Source organism: Amia ocellicauda, chromosome 13 (genome assembly GCF_036373705.1).
Source record: "Amia ocellicauda isolate fAmiCal2 chromosome 13, fAmiCal2.hap1, whole genome shotgun sequence".
NCBI classification, from domain to species: domain Eukaryota; kingdom Metazoa; phylum Chordata; class Actinopteri; order Amiiformes; family Amiidae; genus Amia; species Amia ocellicauda.
In genome coordinates this window covers 3,145,424-3,168,519 of record NC_089862.1, presented here as the reverse complement: position 1 = coordinate 3,168,519, position 23,096 = coordinate 3,145,424, and the positions used below count along the sequence as shown (strand labels likewise).

The 23,096-nt window shown below is 41.9% G+C and overlaps 1 protein-coding gene across 1 annotated transcript in view; it reads right to left on the bottom strand.

Annotated features, from left to right (window-relative positions):
* The window catches only part of LOC136766314 (serine protease HTRA2, mitochondrial), a 33,431-nt gene extending 10,867 nt beyond the window's left edge, over positions 1 to 22,564 (bottom strand). Inside the window, exons 1-2 of the mRNA XM_066719713.1 lie at positions 22,015 to 22,564; positions 21,023 to 21,227 (exon numbers count right to left, since the gene is read on the bottom strand). Of these exons, the coding sequence (XP_066575810.1) occupies positions 21,023 to 21,227; positions 22,015 to 22,481 (672 nt within the window). The 5' untranslated portion in view covers positions 22,482 to 22,564. The remainder of the gene's footprint in view (positions 1 to 21,022; positions 21,228 to 22,014) is intronic.
* Between the last annotated feature and the right edge of the window lie 532 nt (positions 22,565 to 23,096).

Here is a 23,096-nt window from a genome sequence, read left to right as displayed (position 1 = left end):
CCGTGACCAAATCATAGACCATGGAATCGCATATGATAACACACAAATTGTTACACAAAATTACAAACACATTGACTACAATACCGGTTAGTAAGACGAAGGTGAGTCTCTCATTAGTATTGTTAGTCGGCCATTAAATAACTATGCCAGTTAATATTTATGTCAAATAACTTCTCGTTATATACACTCACCTAAAGGATTATTAGGAACACCTGTTCAATTTCTCATTAATGCAATTATCTAACCAACCAATCACATGGCAGTTGCTTCAATGCATTTAGGGGTGTGGTCCTGGTCAAGACAATCTCCTGAACTCCAAACTGAATGTCTGAATGGGAAAGAAAGGTGATTTAAGCAATTGTGAGCGTGGCATGGTTGTTGGTGCCAGACGGGCCGGTCTGAGTATTTCACAATCTGCTCAGTTACTGGGATTTTCACGCACAACCATTTCTAGGGTTTACAAAGAATGGTGTGAAAAGGGAAAAACATCCAGTATGTGGCAGTCCTGTGGACGAAAATGCCTTGTTGATGCTCGAGGTCAGAGGAGAATGGGCCGACTGATTCAAGCTGATAGAAGAGCAACTTTGACTGAAATAACCACTCGTTACAACCGAGGTATGCAGCAAAGCATTTGTGAAGCCACAACACGTACAACCTTGAGGTGGATGGGCTACAACAGCAGAAGACCCCACCGGGTACCACTCATCTCCACTACAAATAGGAAAAAGAGGCTACAATTTGCACAAGCTCACCAAAATTGGACAGTTGAAGACTGGAAAAATGTTGCCTGGTCTGATGAGTCTCGATTTCTGTTGAGATATTCAGATGGTAGAGTCAGAATTTGGCGTAAACAGAATGAGAACATGGATCCATCATGCCTTGTTACCACTGTGCAGGCTGGTGGTGGTGGTCTAATGGTGTGGGGGATGTTTTCTTGGCACACTTTAGGCCCCTTAGTGCCAATTGGGCATCGTTTAAATGCCACGGCCTACCTGAGCATTGTTTCTGACCATGTCCATCCCTTTATGACCACCATGTACCCATCCTCTGATGGCTACTTCCAGCAGGATAATGCACCATGTCACAAAGGTCGAATCATTTCAAATTGGTTTCTTGAACATGACAATGAGTTCACTGTACTAAACTGGCCCTCACAGTCACCAGATCTCAACCCAATAGAGCATCTTTGGGATGTGGTGGAACGGGAGCTTCGTGCCCTGGATGTGCATCCCACAAATCTCCATCAACTGCAAAGTGCTATCCTATCAATATGGGCCAACATTTCTAAAGAATGCTTTCAGCACCTTGTTGGATCAATGCCACGTAAAATTAAGGCAGTTCTGAAGGCGAAAGGGGGTCAAACACTGTATTAGTATGGTGTTCCTAATAATCCTTTAGGTGAGTGTATATCGGTCTCATTTACATTTGGGTGCCGAGAAAGATCCTATAATTTCTTGTTACCACAATTCTACCTAATTGATTACTGTTCAATGATTAAGGAAAGGCAGGGCCACCTATAATCTAGTGTCTATTCATGTGTGTCAATTTCAGACTAAACAGTTAAACAGGAATAAGAAGATATTTCTCGGCGTTGACAGATTTTATTTCTAAAATGAAACAAAACAGTTTAATGCAGCACTCATTTATATTTAAGAAAATACTAAATTATATTACACATTCTAAAGTTTATGACTCACAGAATAACATTTCTAGTTGATTTCTCAAATGTCATGAATAATAAACTCCAAACTGTTAAACTTGACCGAGGTCTGAACCTCGTCGCAGAGAGGCCTCTCTGTCTTTGGGCTCAAATAAAAACACACGGCACGAGGTCCGTGTGTTTTGGAACAAAGGCAGTCCGGTTCGGCTTTGTCCAATAACTTCCACTTGCACCTGGAAGTTGGGGTTTCGCAAAAGTAGTCTTTTCCAAACAGATTTTCCACTGGTTTGAAGGCTCCAAGGTTGTGCACAGGATGTCTTCTTTGTAAGCAGGGTTTTCCACCGTAGTTACTTGAAGACAAAGTCTTTGAGAAAAGGAGGGCCCTGACTCAATAGCTATTTAAATGACTGAACACTTCTGTATTACAGTCGACTTAGTCAATTGTCCAGCTGTATACACTCCACTGATCAGGTGGGCACAGGCGGGCATGCGCAGGTTCTAAAGTTCTTTACTTAATACATTTCTTTAAAGAATTCTTCGTACGGCTCAATCTCCTTCTCCCAGTTAAACTCTTCTGTTGCCGGCAAAGACTTAGTTGGTTTCCGGTTCCGGTTCTGGCAACAGAGCTACAGGTTGAGCTGTGGCAGCGAGTTACCGGTTCAGGTGAGAGAGAGAGAAAAAGTTGCTGTGCATTGCCTTTTAATGCCTGATGTCATAGGTGATTGGTTCTTGAGTGTGCGAGGTTGGATTTGTGCCAACTCCCCCAGTCTCCTATTGGGGGAGGCTCGATTTATGACTGATGTCAATCCATGCCATCTTTTGGAAATGCCGGCTGGCCTGGGTTCGTAGCTCGGTTTCCGGATTTCGGCTCTCGCCTGTTTCAAAGGGCTTTTATTACCTCCAGGCCCTATTCCCCAGACATTTTCACAGCAGGGATTCCAAGCCATTTGGCCCATTCTCGGTGCCATCCTCCCAAGACTGCCACTTTGACATAGAACAGTTCAGGGGCCGATGACCTAAGGAATTCTGGTAACACCTTCTGGGGAGAAGTCTTCTTTAGATCAGAGCTCCAGCTCAGGGCTAGGATGCTCTATCAAAATACACCCCCCCTTTACGCTACAGAGCTTCAGCTTTGATTCCAGATACAGTGAGGGAAAAAAGTATTTGATCCCCTGCTGATTTTGTACGTTTGCCCACTGACAAAGAAATGATCAGTCTATAATTTTAATGGTAGGTGTATTTTAACAGTGAGAGACAGAATAACGACAAAAAAATCCAGAAAAACGCATTTCAAAAAAGTTATAAATTGATTTGCATGTTAATGAGGGAAATAAGTATTTGATCCCCTATCAATCAGCAAGATTTCTGGCTCCCAGGTGTCTTTTATACAGGTAACCTGTATAAAAGGCACCTGTCCACAGAAGCAATCAATCAATCAGATTCCAAACTCTCCACCATGGCCAAGACCAAAGAGCTGTCCAAGGATGTCAGGGACAAGACTGTAGACCTACACAAGGCTGGAATGGGCTACAAGTCCATCGCCAAGCAGCTTGGTGAGAAAGTGACAACAGTTGGTGCGATTATTCGCAAATGGAAGAAACACAAAATAACTGTCAGTCTCGCTCGGTCTGGGGCTCCATGCAAGATCTCACCTCGTGGAGTTTCAATGATCATGAGAACGGTGAGGAATCAGCCCAGAACTACACGGGAGGATCTTGTTAATGATCTCAAGGCAGCTTGGACTATAGTCGCCAAGAAAACAATTGGTAACACACTACGCCGTGAAGGACTGTTTCTTAAATCCTGCAGTGCCCGCAAGGTCCCCCTGCTCAAGAAAACACATATACAGGCCCGTCTGAAGTTTGCCAACATCTGAATGATTCAGAGGAGAACTGGGTGAAAGTGGTCAGATGAGACCAAAATCGAGCTCTTTGGCATCAACTAAACTCGCTGTGTTTGGAGGAGGAGGAATGACCACAAGAACACCATCCCCACCGTCAAACATGGAGGTGGAAACATTATGCTTTGGGGGTGTTTTTCTGCTAAGGGGACAGGACAACTGCACCGCATCAAAGGGACGATGGACAGGGCCATGTACCGTCAAATCTTGGGTGAGAATCTCCTTCCCTCAGCCAGGGCATTGAAAATGGGTCGTGGATGGGTATTCCAGCATGACAAAAACACACAGCCAAGGCAAACAAAGGAGTAGCTCAAGAAGAAGCACAATAAGGTCCTGGAGTGGCCTAGTCAGTCTCCAGACCTTAATCCCATAGAAAATCTGTGGAGGGAGCTGAAGGTTCGAGTTGCCAAACGTCAGCCTCGAAACCTTAATGACTTGGAGAGGATCTGCAAAGAGGAGTGGGACAAAATCCCTCTCATTGGCTGCTGATCACGTCACCCTCCACAATCGGTGCCGATCGAGTCATAAATATTAAACATGTTTAATAAAATCATAGGGACTCCGACAAGCTTACAATCGGATCGGAGGGGAAGCGTTTCCATCTTTGACTGTCTCACACTACACAACCATCATTAGCGGGGACGCCCCGACCAGGCTGCTTGTACTGACGATCTGTGCCGATTTGAGAAGTATGTTGAGAAGGCATTTCATTTCATTTCATTTCATTCAAAGCCCATAGAATTAAATTCTATAAAATGAGAATGATGAACTTGAACAACAAAGTATTAAATTTGATGAAGAAAATGCTCAACAACCATATATTAGTGCTCAACAACAAATGAAGTTGCTGAAATACACACTCAACAATTCTATCAGTAAACTCCTTGTACATACATGCAACCTACTTTGACTTTAGTGACAAATTGGAATTTTGCAAAACAGTCTTGCAGGTAAATTGTGCAAAGGATCACATGATGCATAAGATTAAGTTAAATTCTGGAGAGATGCTTACAATGCCTAATGAAATAAATTACATATTTCAAGACTGTATACATCTGTATACATCTGTTATGTCTGAAACAAATGCCCAGTTTCCATTGACCAGGTTTAGGTTCACCTCTGCCTGTCTGTTTGAGTCCAAGCATTTCCACTGTTGCTCTGGTGCACCTCCACCTGTACACAAACTAAGGCTGTGATGAAGTTCAAATCCTCATTCATTGATGTCAAACTTCATACATTTGTACCAAATAAAAACTCCATCGAATACTAAACTATTTTTTTTTTGGTGAATTTGAACCAAAATATTGTTGTCTACCTATTGCACCATGCACATGCATGAAGGCAGTTTGCTCAATACATTCCACATTTTATTATAAGGTCATCATTTCATAATTTTAAATCATAATTCACACAGAATTCACCTAATAAAAGAAACGCAATCGTAGCATTTAAATCAATCTGTGAATTTTTGTTTTTTCTCCTCATTTCCTTTGTGTAACTGGTTATGTTTGATAAAGTGAATGGCTAAGACTAGGAGTAACCTACAATTATGGTCAAAAGTATTAGGACACCCCCATTTTAAAGTTTATATTGAAATTTAAGTCCAGTGAATAACCTGAAATGGTACAAAGGTAAGCGGTAAACTGCCAGAGGTTGAAAAAAGGTTTAGATTACCAAAACTGAAAAATAATGTACATTTCAGAGTTATATACTGTGTTACGACACCCTCTTAAGCATTATTTGGCAATTTTTTAAATCAGAGAATGCTTGACATCGTCAGAAAGCTGCGAGTCTCAGCTTTCATGGGATACCAAACACTTGGCAAACAACAGTGAAGAGTACACATGGGATTAAATAGAAGCACACAGATTTGGTGCCTTTTTAAGGGTAACAGAGGGGTTTGTCATCTTAAGGGGTTAATTTTTTTTTTTTTATCTCCAATTGTTTAATTTCTTCTATGCTTTAATTTCAGAGTACATTTAGACATTAAACTATGTACATTTAAAAAAAAACTGAAAAAATAGTAAACTAAACGGCATGTTAAGTTTTATATTTTGACATACATGCAACACACCATAGGTATCAAATCATACAGGATATTTGTTGTGTGATTTAAACTTTTTGCTTTAGATCTAGTGAATGGTTGCTTTTGCTGTCAGAAGCCATGATGTCATCTTAAATGTATAACATCACACCCTCTTCGTGCATTACTGGAGCGTTCTTGGTATTTTTCAAAAATATTGACTAGGCTATATTGTGCCTCTCAAAGTGCAAACAGACAAAAATGAAAAAAAAAATTGCTAGCATACAGGTCTAGTTTACAGAAGCGCATTAGGACCACACAGGGAGTGTTTTTTTTTTTCTTGTTCTTTAACGAGGGGGCACGTGTGGGGGTAATATTCTGAGAAAAGTCAGAATTTCTGAGATTAAAAGGTCAGAATTAACTTCTGAGAAAAAAAAGTCAGAATTTTACATGATGAGGTTCCGCTGTAAAGTTAGCTTGACGTTTGATATTAATTTGATATTCGACAGGCACTACCCGACATAAATGAAAAGAGCTTTATCTCCCCGAACATGACAGCTAGCATTTTCAAACCAAATTTCAATTTTGACTTGTTTCACTGCCTTTGTTTTACTTGTGAAGAATAACATTGCATATACATGTATACATAAATAGATAGCCCAAATGTTTATGTATGCATGTATGTATGTATAGCCTATAGATGCATACATACATGTATTTGTATATATGTGTGTATAATATAGGCTATATTATATACATATGTTTGTGTGTCTGTATTCCACAAATTAAGATAATGTCTAACATAGTACTTCACATGTAAATAAAAGCTAGTGAAACACTTCACAATTGGAATGCTTAGCTTTATAGTTGGTTCAAACACTGTACTGTTGGGGGACATAAAGCCATTTAATGCGTGCCAGTCTAAGTGATATTTCAAAAAATATTCTTATGATTCACAAGTAAAACAAAGGCCATGAAACAATTCACAATTGGTCTTTACGTGAAAGTTGGTTTAAAAACGTTAGCTCTTGCGGTTGGGGAGATAAAGCTCTTTTCATTCATGTCGGGTAGCGCTTGTTGAATATTAAATGAATATCAAATGTCAAGCTAAGATACTGCGGTACCTCGTCATGTCAAATTATGACTTTCATCTCAGAAATTCTGACTGTTTTCTCAGAAGTTACTTCTGACACTTTTCCCTCTGCACGCCCCCCCTCATTAAAGAAAAAAAAAAAAAACACAACAACAACAACCTAACGCGCTTCCATACTAGTTAGTATTTTTTTTTTTTTTTTTTTTATATTTTATTTAGAATCATAATGATGTCTAAAACTTCAGGGGTTCAGGCGTGGGCTTAAAATTAAGCTACTTAGTACAAGCACCAAAACTGGTCAAATGGACCCTTATAGTAAATTAAAAAAAAATAAAAAAATTAAAAAAAGACATCTCACCAGAAATCACCAGAAACCCTTAAATTCCTACGTGGTTCACACATAAACATAACAGTGCACTGCACGACTGAACAAGAAATAATTATACCAATACTACTTACTGTTAAGTCCATAAATATTTGGACAGTGACACAACTGTCCTCATTTTGGTTCTGTAAGCCACCACAATGGATTTGAAAAGAAATGATCAAGATGTGCTTTAAGTGTAGACTTTCAGATTTAATTTGATACATCCAAATTGGGTGAACGGTGTAAGAATTATAACCATTTTTATATGTGGTCTCCCCAATTTTAGGGTCTCAAACATATTTGGCCAAACTAACATAATTATGAATTAAATTGTGAATTTCAATACTTGGTTGCAAACCCTTTGCAGTCAATGACTGCCTGAAGTCTGGAACCCATAGACATCACCAGATGCTGGGTTTCTTCCCTGGTGATGCTCTGCCAGGCCTGTACTGCAGCTGTCTTTAGTTCCTGCTTGTTCTTGGGGTGTTTTGCCTGCTCAATTAGATTCAGGTCAGGTGATTGACTTGGCAATTGCAGAATATTTCACTTCTTCACCGCATTGGGTTGCTTTCGCAGTATGCTTTGGGTCATTGTCTATCTGCACTGTGAAGCACTGTCCAATGAGTTTTCAAGCATTTGGCTGAATCTGATAATATATATCAGATAATATAGCCCTAAACACTTCAGAATTCATCCTGCTGCTTTTGTCAGCAGTCACATCATCAATAAATACAAGGGAACCAGTTCCCTTGGCAGTCATACATGCCCATGCATTAACACTACCTCCACCATGCTTCATAGACTGTACAGGGTTCTTTATACGTTTTTTGGCAAAATCTAATCTGGTCTTCCTGTTTTTGGGGCTTACCAATGGTTTACATCTTGTGGTAAACCCTCTGTATTTACTCTGGTGACGTCTTCTCTTGATTGGTGACTTTGACACAAATACGACTACCTCCTAGAGGGTGTTGTTGATCTGGCCAACTGTTGTAAAGGGGTTTTTCTTCACCAGGGAAAGAATTCTTCCGTCATCCACCACAGTTGTTTTCCGTGGTCTTCCGGGCCTGGTGTTCCTGAGCTCACTAGTGCATTCTTTCTTTTTAAGAATGTACCAAATACTTGATATGGCCACACCTAATGTTTTTGCTATCTCTCCGATCGGTTTGTTTTGATTTCTCAGCATAATGATGGCTTGCTTCACTTGCAGTGGCAGCTCTTTGGACTTCATATTGAGGGTTAACAGCAACAGATTGCAAAGGCAAATGCCACACTTGAAATCAAATCTAGACCGTTTATCTGCTTACCTGTAATTGAACTAATGAGGGAATAACACACACCTGGCCATGGAACAGCTGAGACAGCTGAGCAGCCAATTGTCCAATTACACTTACAGCACATCTTGATTTTTTCCTTTCAAATCCACTGTGGTGGCATACAGAGACAAAATTATGACAATTGTGTCACTGTCCAAATATTTATGGAACTAACTGTATACATATTAAAATAACATCAATATTATCCAGTATTACGGCTGGGCGATATGACTTAAAAATAATATCTCGATATTTTTAGAAGTTTGGGAGATATACGATATATATTTAAATATTTCTTGTTTTTATCCAATCAAACCACAAAATAAGACCAAAGACATTCAAACTACAAGTATTTTGTTAATCCTTCAATAAGCAAAACTAACAAATACTACATGCAGGCTGTCATGGTAAATATATGCAGAATGCAACACATTACAGGGCAAGTGTTGTGTGATTACTATTACGTGTGTTATGTTGTTATGATATATATATATATATATATTTATATATATATATATATACACACACACACACACACACACACACTCACCTAAAGGATTATTAGGAACACCACACTAATACTGTGTTTGACCCCCTTTCGCCTTCAGAACTGCCTTAATTCTATGTGGCATTGATTCAACAAGGTGCTGAAAGCATTCTTTAGAAATGTTGGCCCATATTGATAGGATAGCATCTTGCAGTTGATGGAGATTTGTGGGATGCACATCCAGGGCACGAAGCTCCCGTTCCACCACATCCCAAAGATGCTCTATTGGGTTGAGATCTGGTGATCTGGTGATCTGGTGCCAGTTTAGTACAGTGAACTCATTGTCATGTTCAAGAAACCAATTTGAAATGATTCGACCTTTGTGACATGGTGCATTATCCTGCTGGAAGTAGCCATCAGAGGATGGGTACATGGTGGTCATAAAGGGATGGACATGGTCAGAAACAATGCTCAGGTAGGCCGTGGCATTTAAACGATGCCCAATTGGCACTAAGGGGCCTAAAGTGTGCCAAGAAAACATCCCCCACACCATTAGACCACCACCACCAGCCTGCACAGTGGTAACAAGGCATGATGGATCCATGTTCTCATTCTGTTTACGCCAAATTCTGACTCTACCATCTGAATGTCTCAACAGAAATCGAGACTCATCAGACCAGGCAACATTTTTCCAGTCTTCAACTGTCCAATTTTGGTGAGCTTGTGCAAATTGTAGCCTCTTTTTCCTATTTGTAGTGGAGATGAGTGGTACCCGGTGGGGTCTTCTGCTGTTGTAGCCCATCCGCCTCAAGGTTGTACGTGTTGTGGCTTCACAAATGCTTTGCTGCATACCTCGGTTGTAACGAGTGGTTATTTCAGTCAAAGTTGCTCTTCTATCAGCTTGAATCAGTCGGCCCATTCTCCTCTGACCTCTAGCATCAACAAGGCATTTTCGCCCACAGGACTGCCGCATACTGGATGTTTTTCCCTTTTCACACCATTCTTTATAAACCCTAGAAATGTTTGTGCGTGAAAATCCCAGTAACTGAGCAGATTGTGAAATACTCAGACCGGCCCGTCTGGCACCAACAACGATGCCACGCTCAAAATTGCTTAAATCACCTTTCTTTCCCATTCAGACATTCAGTTTGGAGTTCAGGAGATTGTCTTGACCAGGACCACACCACTAAATGCATTGAAGCAACTGCCATGTGATTGGTTGGTTAGATAATTGCATTAATGAGAAATTGAACAGGTGTTCCTAATAATCCTTTAGGTGAGTGTAGAGAGAGAGAGAGATTTACATATACACACACACACACACACACACACACACACACACACACACACACACACACACACAAACACACATATATACACACACATAAGTTTAAAAATAGCTGGCGTTACAATAGTTTTAGTAAATCTTAAATGCGGGGTGCCTTATCCCAAGGGATTTTATATAGAACAATTATCCGGTCAAGGAAGGATGGACAGCAGCTCCCGTCTAAAAAACAGTCCATATTCACCGATGTCTCAAAAATTAGAGAAAAAGTTAACATTATAATGCTTACGCGTTTCGACTTATCTTCCTCAGAGTACATATATAAATATACACATTATGATTTTCTGTCACATAACAACAATAACAAGTAATAGTAATCACGCAACACATGCGCTGTTAAAGGTATAGATTCAGGAAGATTTACCACATCCGGGTTTATAGTGGCGCATTTTACACCTGCTAGATCGGTACATTTCTTGACTGACTGTCTCGTTTCGATTCTGCTTACCGGTACAGCACGTTGTTAATACGAAATTATTATTATTAATAATAATAATAATAATAATAATAATACAACTGTTGAACCACTTCACCATCTTAATAAAAAGAAAATGATACTTTCTGCATGTGTTTGCATTGCTTTCCAATTTATTAAAATGCAAACAAACGTTATTATTAATTTTAAACAAATGATATCAATCTAAATTAGCGGGGGTGCGGGGTGCTTGCAGATCGAGTTTAGCCCGACGACGAGAGCGGGGCACAACGTGTGCGCTTGTGCATTAAAGTATCTTTTGGTTATGTTGGTTATTCTGTGTCAGTTCACTGTTCTCCATGTCTGTCTGCGTTTCTGATGCACATTTCAACCTGCATCCAGCACGTGTGGAAGAACCGGGAAGAACGCAGTATCCTAATGACGTAAAATACTGCCTTAAAGATTGTAATTTGCGACACTACGATTTAAACAATATAGCATAATATGAAACGACAGAAGTTTTTTGATTGTCATACGATATACACTCACCTAAAGGATTATTAGGAACACCTGTTCAATTTCTCATTAATGCAATTATCTAACCAACCAATCACATGGCAGTTGCTTCACTGCATTTAGGGGTGTGGTCCTGGTCAAGACAATCTCCTGAAATCCAAACTGAATGTCTGAATGGGAAAGAAAGGTGATTTAAGCAATTTTGAGCGTGGCATGGTTGTTGGTGCCAGACGGGCCGGTCTGAGTATTTCACAATCTGCTCAGTTACTGGGATTTTCACGCACAACCATTTCTAGGGTTTACAAAGAATGGTGTGAAAAGGGAAAAACATCCAGTATGCGGCAGTCCTGTGGGCGAAAATGCCTTGTTGATGCTAGAGGTCAGAGGAGAATGGGCCGACTGATTCAAGCTGATAGAAGAGCAACTTTGACTGAAATAACCACTCGTTACAACCGAGGTATGCAGCAAAGCATTTGTGAAGCCACAACACGTACAACCTTGAGGCGGATGGGCTACAACAGCAGAAGACCCCACCGGGTACCACTCATCTCCACTACAAATAGGAAAAAGAGGCTACAATTTGCACAAGCTCACCAAAATTGGACAGTTGAAGACTGGAAAAATGTTGCCTGGTCTGATGAGTCTCGATTTCTGTTGAGACATTCAGATGGTAGAGTCAGAATTTGGCGTAAACAGAATGAGAACATGGATCCATCATGCCTTGTTACCACTGTGCAGGCTGGTGGTGGTGGTCTAATGGTGTGGGGGATGTTTTCTTGGCACACTTTAGGCCCCTTAGTGCCAATTGGGCATCGTTTAAATGCCACGGCCTACCTGAGCATTGTTTCTGACCATGTCCATCCCTTTATGACCACCATGTACCCATCCTCTGATGGCTACTTCCAGCAGGATAATGCACCATGTCACAAAGGTCGAATCATTTCAAATTGGTTTCTTGAACATGACAATGAGTTCACTGTACTAAACTGGCCCCCACAGTCACCAGATCTCAACCCAATAGAGCATCTTTGGGATGTGGTGGAACGGGAGCTTCGTGCCCTGGATGTGCATCCCACAAATCTCCATCAACTGCAAGATGCTATCCTATCAATATGGGCCAACATTTCTAAAGAATGCTTTCAGCACCTTGTTGAATCAATGCCACGTAGAATTAAGGCAGTTCTGAAGGCGAAAGGGGGTCAAACACAGTATTAGTATGGTGTTCCTAATAATCCTTTAGGTGAGTGTATATATTGTCATATCGCACAACCCTATCCAGTATAAGTACTGCTACTGAAACTGATCTGTTGAAATACTTTCATAAGCTTCCTCCTATTGATACTTCAGTGGAACATGCTCTACAAATGGCCGTTCTGCTGTCCTGATCCGACAGGTCCACACAGTCAACATTTTTATGTAACATGGGGATTCACTTCATATATTAACGGCAAAGCAGCTTGTCGCGTAATTACCGTATTACAGTTTGTGCATGTCATTCATATTTGTTTAAAGCCACACAAGTAGAGCAAATGGGATGCTTATTTAGATACAACAAAAGCAGCATCGGCCAATACCGATAGCTTAACGATGTATCAGGGCATCCCTATTGTACTTAAGTGCGTTAGGATCAGGATCACCAAATATGTCTTTTCATTAATTGTTTGTATCCAGTGCTTACAGCATGATTTTCAAAAATGGCAAATGCTTTAAAATGCACATTCAACAGATATGGGTTTCTGTCAGCTCCGTCAAATCCCTAACCATTAGGGGTGAAAAAATAATAATGCAAGAATAGCGATTTGGTCTTCTAACATTAATTGATGCACAAATTCCAAAAATCGATTTTTAAGTATTAATTTATGGGGAAACTATCTGTGATGGAGACATGCATGAGCATAGAGCACAGAAGGACAGAGAGAGAAAAACTGACTTTTACATTGTAGCTTATAAACAACAGGCTTTTGCTATGCAACCAGTCTGTTGAATGAGACTGTAGTGATGGGACATTGAAAACGATTGGTATGTATGCATGCATGCATCTAGTTATGAATAATAATAAAAATACCATTATTATTACTACTACACTGTATCCAAGGTGACTAACATAATTAATTTAAATAGACTAAAGCAAAATTAATCAATAATTAGTTAGAAATACAACGTTTTTTTTTTTGCGTGGCTGCTTCTCAGCAATGGCACAGTGAAGACACTGTCTGTCCCTCTTCTTTCCAGGCTTTTTGTTTTGTGTTTAGATTTTTTTTCTGCTCATTTTGTACAGAGTTTGACCTAGTTTTTAATCTGCATTTCTTTGGTAAAACCACATTGCACATTGCACATTGCAGGGCATGTGAAAAGCTGTTGGGGTGAAGTGTGAGCCCCAATCACAGAATGATTGGATGATTGGAGAGAATCCTTTTTACTTTTTAAAAATGGTATCCTTAATAAATCACCCTATTTATGGGATCTTGTTCCACTTGTGATGTCAATGCCTTCTTCCTGATTGCCGTTTCTTGGCAGCACAGCAAAAAATGGTTTTAAATGCAATTGTATTATGTTTATAGTGCAAAATAATATATTAGTAAGGTATTATAATGTCGTTTATGGATATATAGTTAGAATCTTTTAAAAAATAAGAGGGTTTTGGGTTTAAAATGTGGCATTTAAAATCCTGCTCTGTGGGGAAATGCTCATATCTTAGATTATATATAAGTACAGGTAATGAGTTATAATGAAAACAGTTCAAACTACTCAGTCAATGAAAATAAAGTGTGTAGCTGGTATAGTTTCTATTGATATTTCTTCTTCTAAGTATGATTGAAGTCTGAAACTTTACAGTATGCAATAATCAGGTGTAAAATGCATTGTGAGATTGTGAACGGGACCAGGTAACTTATTCACTTATCCGAATCATACATTAGAACTAGAGCCCGACCGATACAGGTTTTTTGGGTCCGATACCGATAATCGGGAAGCTAAATTTCCCGATTACAGATATATCTACCGATATATATATATTTCTTTGTTAGCATGCAAAACAGACACTTTCTAGCATTGACCCCTCAAATCTCTCCCTGTCTGTGAGAAACTGTGTCAAATATACACTGAAGGCAGGCCTTTTACATTTTTAAATAATAAACTTAACATTAATTTTCATCATAAATAACAACCACGAATCAAACATTGTAAAAAATAAATTACATACATTAGAATAAGGGAGAATAAAGGAAAATTATAAAAATATGCATGTTCTACAGATTAGAACAAAGACCAAGGTATATTAACAATTTCACACAAAATGTGCTTGTTCTATACATTAGAGCAAATAAGATAATAGTGTTAAGCACTGGTGTGGCTTATATTAGCATTCAAATTTTTACATGCATCAGGTTCCCTCTGGTTTTCAGAAGATACTGAGCAGCAGACCTTGGATGGCATAGGAAATATCGAACTGCAGCAGAGAGCACCAAAGACAACAATACTTTTGACGTACTATAATATATAGCCTATACTGTATGTAATACACATTTCAGATTATAAATCTCAGTAGGCTACTGATAACTAATGTATTCGATTTCTTGCGATTTAAATGTAGATGTCCTACTAAATGTGCTTCCCAAAGGGGCCCCTGTGGCTTCTATCATAGATTTGGTACGGCTCCTAGTAGGTATGCCTCGAGGCAGGCTCTCTTACCAGCTCGCTGCCTGCTCCCTTGTGGTGGTTTGATTATACTGTAACCCCTCCCCTTGGGCAAGGGTTGCAAGGTCACCCGGCAAAAAGAGGAAGTCTCTGTGCAGACGTCACCTTTTATACAAACGGGAAGTGGAAGGGTCCTGTTTGAGTGATGGGCACAGGGGCCACTGGCAGCTTTGATAGACAAATGTCTTCGATATGTTGCAGCGAATTTGCAGTGCTTTGACTTCTTAATGAGAACTAATTACACACTAATTCACATTTATTAGGTCGGCCCTGGGCCACCTCAAATTTAGTCTTTTGGCTTTTTTTCCGACATCATAGTACATGCCCCGGACCAGTTTGGGACTCAGCCGATACGATGTGCGAAACTGTGCCACCTGAAACTAGTTTGGGCACAGACGGAGGTGCAGCTGAGCCCTAGTGGAACCCCCTGGCCCGGCACGGCCACACTGAGGTGCAGCTAAATGTGGATAGCCACTGCTGGATAATTCAAATGAATAATAACAGAACTATATACACAGCGGGGCAACAAGAGCCAACTAAAGTGCCTTCGGCTGGACACAGCAGAAGCGGCCCCCAGCACAGCTAGCATAGCTAGGGCAGTGCCACAAAACTGCTGGCAAAGGAACTATATACACAGCGGGGCAAAAAATGCCTTGTGTCCAAGCTCAACGTAAATAAGGAGTGGACAAGCTCAACTGTCTATTCTAATGAACTATATACAGTGCGGGGTGCAGGAGCCAGCTCACGCACCCACATTCAGGACTCAGGAGCAAGTTACACACCACCAACCAGCAGCTAGCGACAACAGACGCTGAACTGATGTCAATAATAAATTAACTATATACACAGCGGGGCACAAAAAAAGTCAAAGCCTCCCACTGAACACAGCAGCAGCGGCCCCCAGCACAGCTAGTGTAGTGGGAAAATGTACTTTTACTATTTCCTTTATATTCTCTATGTATTATTGGTTTCATGTTGCTAATTCAGTCTGGTCTATAAAACAACCATTAGTTTGTATCTGTTCTGGGGGCTACTTATTAGATCTTAATGCATTTTTGTCCGAGGTGTTACTTCAATCAAGCATTGTCTTCTCATGATTTCATTCAGCCACTGTCTTCTAGGATATTTAATCAGCTGAAACAGTTGAACAGTATAAAGGTTGAGTGTCTTGTGGCACAGGTATTTGGTTAAGGACTTACAACAATGTCTTTGATAAACATCTGCTGCCTAAGAATGCTGACCATCACCAATCAACTCAAACACTTCAACAACAGTAACAAACTTAGGTCAGTGTTAATCATTATGCATGTGATAAACTATTTTCTACAACTGTATTTTAATGAGATGTAATCACTTCCGAAAGAGAAGACTGTAACCCATTGTCTATCTGAAGATACAAAAGGCTTCTCCAACTCACATCCTCAGTTCTTTTCTTCACTTCACGTGAGAGGAGAGCTCTGGGTTAGCCTGTATTTATGTTTTTGGTAATAAACTTGTTACTTCTTCACAGGTGTATCCTGGGATTTACTAAAACCACTACAATAGTGCCCAGTTTCCCCTGCCGGACACGTCCGGACACTTAAATGGGTGTTTCCACTGGCTAAGCATCTGGACGCATCCGTGTTTTATGGACGTTTAGCCAGATGTGGCCGTAAGCGTCCGTCACCCCACTGAGGAAATACTTCTCTTTCAGAAGCGGAGATGTGTGCTTGACTTGTAGACAGACAGGGAAGAGATCAGATACATTATGTCGGAAGATCATCTCAAGTGCCGTGTGGGATCACAAAGAAATTACAGTTTTTTAGCAGCATGTAGTGAAATCCACGTTAAGAAACAATGACTGCTTACAGTTAATATGCGAGTGTATTAAAAACTTGGATTTCACAGGACCCGGTGCAGTGCCCTGACTAGTTAAAAATAAACTGAAGGATAATAATCCACCTAAAGACCCCCATGATGGTGACTGCTAAGACCGAGAGAACCTCGCCCGGAACAGGGATACTGGGACCCACCCCTGGAGCCTGGCCTGGGGGTGGTGTTCGTCGGCGAGCGCCTGGTGACCGGGCGACCTACGTAATCCAGTCGGGCTCAGCCCAAAATGTCTGCGTAGAAGCTGCCTTGTGTGCCCACCACCTGCAAGGCGAAGTGTGGGGGTCAGGTGCGATACCAGATTGGCAGTGTTAGGGATAGACCTAGACGGACTGGACCTTGGCGATGGAGACGATGGCTTGTGGGACGTGGAATGTCACGTCACTGGTGGGGAAAGAGCCGGAGCTTGTGGAGGAAGTGGAAAGGTATTGACTAGATATAGTTGGTCTCACCTCCACTTATAGCATTGGCTCTGGAACCAAACTTCTCAATTGGGGGTGGTCTCTCTCCTACTCTGGAATGGACCTGCGTGATCGTCCCCCGGGTGGGTGTGGGAATCCTCAAAAGTCCCAGGCTGGGTGCCACACAGTTGGAGTTTGTCCCTGTAGACAAGAGGGTCACTTTGATGAGACTGTCTCGGAGAGGAAAACTTTGACTGTTGTCTGCGCGTATGTGCCGAACAGCAGTTAAGAATATTCAGCCTTCTTGGAGAAGGTGGGTATGGTGCTCGATAGGGTGCAGCCTACTGACTCTGTAGTCTTATTTGGGGACTTCAACGCTCACGTAGGGAACAATGGAGATACTTGGAGGTGGGTGATTGGGTGGAACCTGAGCGGTGAGTTGTTATTGGACTTCTGTGCCAGTCATGGATTGTCCATAACGAACACCATGTTCGAGCACAAGGATGCTCATAAGTGTACGTGGTACCAGAGCACCTTGGGCCGAAGGTCGATGATTGACTTTATAGTTGTATCATCGGACCTAAGGCCATATGTTTTGGACAGTCGGGTGAAGGAGGGGGCAGAGCTGTCAACTGATCACCACTTGGTTGTGAGTTGGATCCGACGAATGGGACACCGGACAAATAGACCTGGGAGACGCAAACGAGCAGTGAGGGTCTGCTGGGAACGTCTGGCTGACGATACTGTGAGGAAAGATTTCAACTCCCACCTCCGTACAAATTTCTCCTGTATCCCGAGTCTGAATGGACCTTGTTCGAGACCTCAATTGTGGAGGTGGCCTTAACAAGCTGTGGCATGAAGGTGGTTGGTGCATGTCAAGGTGGTAACCCCAGGACCCGCTGGTGGACACTGGCGATCAGGGAAGCTGTCAAGGCCTTCCGAGTGATGCTCGCGTATAGGTCTCCGGAGTCGATTGAGAGGTACCGGTTGGCCAAGAGGGCCACAGCAGTAGAGGTCACCAAAGCGAAAGCTCGGGTATGGGAGGAGTTTGGAGAGGCCATAGAGAATGACTATTGGAGGGTTTCAAAGTTGTTCTGGCAAACCACTGGATTGGGACTGCGGGACAGCACCCAAGCTGTTCTCAGCAAGGGTGAGGAAACACTGTCCACTACTGGGGAGATCGTAGAGAGATGGAAGGAACACTTTGAGGAACTCCTCAACCCGGTGGACACGCCCTCCTTGCAGGAGGCAGTGCTGGATAGCTCCGGCAGGATCGGATCTATCGCTGTAGCTGTGGTTTCTGCTGCGGTCGAGGGCCTCCGCGGCGGTAAAGCTGCAGGGGTAGACGAGATTCTTCCGGAGATGTTGAAAGCGCTAGACAATGTTGGGATGGCGTGACTAACCCGTTGAGGGAGTATGGGGTGCCGAGGCTGCTTATGCGTGCCATCCAGTCCTTTTATTCCCAAAGCAAGAGCTGTGTCCGTATTCTCCGTGTTAAGTCGAAAACTTTCAAGGTGGGTGTTGGACTCCGCCAAGGGTGGGTCTTGTCTCCACTCCTGTTTGTGATTTTCATGGACAAGATATCAAGACACAGCCATGGTAGAGAGAGTATCCAGTTTGGGGGCTTGGAGGTGGCATCTCTGCTGTTTGCTTCTTGCCCCATCCGACTGTGATCTCCGACACGCACTCGAGCAAATATGTATTGTTATTGTTACACATGGAAACGTATTCTTATGGGAACGTGCTTGTCTGAATATAATGTCTACACGTTATCTCTTCCTAATATCTCTTAACAGAAACGTGCATTTATTATGCTGTTTACAATCATGTAAAGCAGAAAAAATTAAATAGACACAAAAGTCCTTTCCACGTCAGGCTCTATCACTCGTAGTGTTGTTCTCTGTCTTTGTTTTTTAAACGAAACACAAACCAAACCCACAATCGCTCTGCTCCTCCCATAAGAGGGGATGGACTTCACAACATCCTGGTTTTACAAAAAAAGCTCTGGGACGTGTCCGGCATGGCATGGCACGGCACGGCACGACACGGCACAGACGCTTAAGCCAGTGGAACCGAGGCATAATAATGACAGCGTACAAGTGTAAAAAAACACATGCACTCCCGCCTACAGAATGAATATATACAAGTCACAGTCCGGGTAGGAAGGGAAAACGGTTCTGCGTTGCTTCTCCAAGCACGCTCAACAGGGGCAGACAGGGATAGAAAAGCTAGGAGCCAGTGCCTGATAGGCTACTGAGGCTCAACTGATGCCAACACCAGATTCCCAATAGAAGGAACTGGTCCCGTCACATCCAGCCTGTAGAACCGAACAAAGGTGCGCGGCAAGACCCAACTCACAGCAGTCTACAGGCCAGGCATCTCATAGGCCACGGTAATGGTGTCCACAATCCAGTGCAAGAGGCACACATACTTAGTACGCTCCAAATAGCACCTGAGAGCCCGCACAGGTTCCAAGCGGGTAACATGCGGTGGCCGTACGCAGCACAGCAGTGGGGGAGGGAGGAGGAACGAGGTCTCTCCATCCCGTCAGTACCACTTACGCAAACTGCGATGTGAGCACACAGCGAGTGCTACGGTCAGCGGGGGTACTGAAGGCACACCAGCAGCCGAGATGCTCTCACGACAGTGGAGCGCCTAGCGGGACTTGCCGCTGTAAGCGTGTCTCCACGAGCAACACAATACAACACAGTGGGGGAGCGGCACTACACGACGACCACACGTTACTGCACTGGAGCACTGGGTTGAAAAACCAGGGAACGCTACAACCACTACAACAACACGGGAGGTCCTGAGGACTAACACCAAGCACCACCGAAGCGTGCCGAACAAAGCACCGCACACTGCAAGTGCCGCCCGGGCTGTACAGGCCTAGTCGCACCACGTGTGCCGGGGAAACTGGGTGCCCCACTGTTCGGAATCCGGAGGGCCCACGGTAGAAAAACCACCAGCCAATGCAGGGCTTAACACACCAGAACCACTACAAGGATGAGTGAGCACAGCAGAGCTCAATCCAGTAAACTGGAAGAGCGAGACCTCCTAAAGCCATAGTCGCGGGCTGTAGTGCAGGCGGAAGCTGGTGGAGGAGCCCCTTTTACAACAGACGGAAGCTTAGGCCGGGTGGCCAGCCTCGGCTATTACTGCCACTGTGTGCTCGCTTACTGTGGAGGAAAAGTCCTGGGGACAAAAAACAACACGGCAAACTACCCTGAACATTATTATTATTATTATTATTATTATTATTATTAATAATAATAATAATCATCTACTAGTAGTCGTATGTGAAAAGCCAAAATGAACCGAGGCGCAGAAGAAACCAGCGTGGCTAATTTAAATAAATTAAAAAAGCTCTCAAACACAACTGTAGCGAATCAGTGTAAGGAAAGCACAGTATACTGCCAGTCAGTCAAAAAACACAGTTTTCTGGTTTTACACAAATACAGGGGCCCTCTTACACGTCTTGACGAACAAGGCAAAGGGCAAAAAGATAAAAAGTCTCTGTGCTGACGTCACCTTTTATACAAACAGGAAGTGGAAGGGTCCTGTTTGAGCGACGGGCACAGGGGCCAATGGCAGCTTTGATAGACAAATGTCTTTGATACATTCCAGCGAAAGTACACAGAAAACCCCTCCACCTTGAGCAGTGCTTCTAACTCGAAAGATGACCCAGGTCAGTGCTTTCACACCGTTGGAGCCTTTATATCTTGACAATTTCTATAAGTGAAAGCGCATCAAACAAGATCTAATTTAACTACATTGATAAAATTACAAAGCTATTTTACAGAACTGATGAGAGCAGAAAACAATTAAAAAAGCCAATTATAGTTGTAAGGGTTTTAAGTATGAGAAGAACTGTATGGACATCCTTTTTAAATGTAAGCTGCTAACTAAACAGAAGAGGCTTTACAACAATACTGACCTTTGAGTTGATTTTGATAGTGGCAATGTCTGCAACTTGGTCCACATCCTGAACAACAGCATAGTACATCTCCCCATTGGCCAGCTTCACTCTCACCCCTCGTTTGTTGGCCACCACATGAGCATTTGTTACGATTATCCCATCCTGGCTGATGATAAACCCTGAGCCATTGGAAATGGGAACCTCTCTGCCTGAGAACGGGTGCCTAAAACAGAAAACACAAACAGGTGTGATTCCATTTCATCCCAGTATGAATTTTAAACTCTAGAAGGACTGTTTTTCTGTTACAATAACCGTCAGCCATGTTGTGACAGGATAAAATAATCATATACACTTGAATATACATATTAAAACTCTGCTCTTTTCTATATTTCATAGTATTATTATAAAAATGATTAGCAGACAACCTTAGTGGTTATTAAAAATATATAATCTACACTACAAACAGAAATACACTGCAAAAAGCACAATGTGGCAATGTGATATATGCAGTGAGGTCAAAGCAAATTCATTAGAAACATAACATAATTCAATTAGTGACCTGGTAACTCTGTCTTTCCTTATAATCAAAAAAGGAAGAATACAACAAAAAAGTCATGTAACAGTGAAGAGCTTTACAGGAGAGTGAGTCAAACTAATTTCTATACAGTATAATTAGAATATCACACAACAAAATTGGACATACCATACATACATACATACATACATACATACAGTAGGGGGGCTGTGCATCGCTTCACAGACAGAAGAAACAATTCACTCCATTATAAAACCCAAACTAAAGAGACATTAGTGTTTTACATATTAACATTAAAACACGTTTGATCTAGATTTTCACAACTCTGAAAAATGCAGTAACCGAAAAGGAAAAGACGCAAGACCTGGTATCAATGTGTAGAGATTTGAGGAACAAAAAAGTTACAAAGGCCTACCTATAAGCACCGCTTTCTACACAAGCTAAAATTATTATTTTTATTAAATAACGATCGTACCTCCCCATAATCTCAATGTAAACAACAGCAGGTGCAGATTTTTCCACAACATCTGCTATGAAGTTATACTTGTACCGGGGACTATCCGGTTTAAATGGAGTAGCACACCGAGCTGTAGGCAGGACGTTTTCAATAATAGAGCCTCTAATGCCGACTTCCGAACCAGCCCTTCCAGATCCCGTCAGCTCTTCTCCATACAAAAGAGCAGCCCCGCCGATCCCCAGCCCAATAGCCCAGGCAGTCCTGAACAGATTCGTCCTTTTTGAGCCATTGTTCCAGCTGCTTCCTGAACTCTGCAATAAGCGCTCGGAGTCATTGTAGACACATCTTGTGGCTGGTTCCTCCACAGGTCGATTCTCCGATTCGTGTCCGAGTGTCCTTGAAGCTACAAGCCGCGAATGAAAACTAGAATTTCTAATACATCTCCTGAAAAGAGCTGTGAAATATCGGTTTATGGGGGCTGCCATGTTAACGAGAGCTATCCTGAACTAACTTTATTTGAAGTTCCTGTTTGCTAAATGCCTAAACAGCGAGTGATACAAGCCTGCACATGATTGGAGGGGATTCCCATCCCAACAGTGACGTAATATATGACAGCGCTGGTATTGCAAAATGTTTCATCATACTGTGGAGAAAAGAAAAAAACTAATGCTACCACTATAACTACATACATAAATTAAGATGCATAGTAAACTTGTTCTATTTTTGATGCTTAATATACTTGGTCTTAGAAAAAACAAACGAATATGAAAATGTACTATTTATTATTCATATACAAAATGTAATTCCTTTGTCCCCAAAACGAAGGGTTTTGTGTTAGCGCTATAATGGTTTGAAATGTAACTTGTATATTTTGTCCAATTTGCCCTCAAGTTCCTACAGCAAAGGTCCTGTCCACTAAGTGGAGTTAACCAAGCAGCTGAGAGTTTATTTCAAAACCAGAATATAATGTTGCCTCCTAGTAACTGGTCCCTGTTCCTGGATGCACCAATCCAGCAGGTGTTTTAGGTCACCCTTTAAAACCCTAATTTAGAAAGATTCTGAAATAAGTAATTATGACTATTGACTAACAAGTGTTTTGA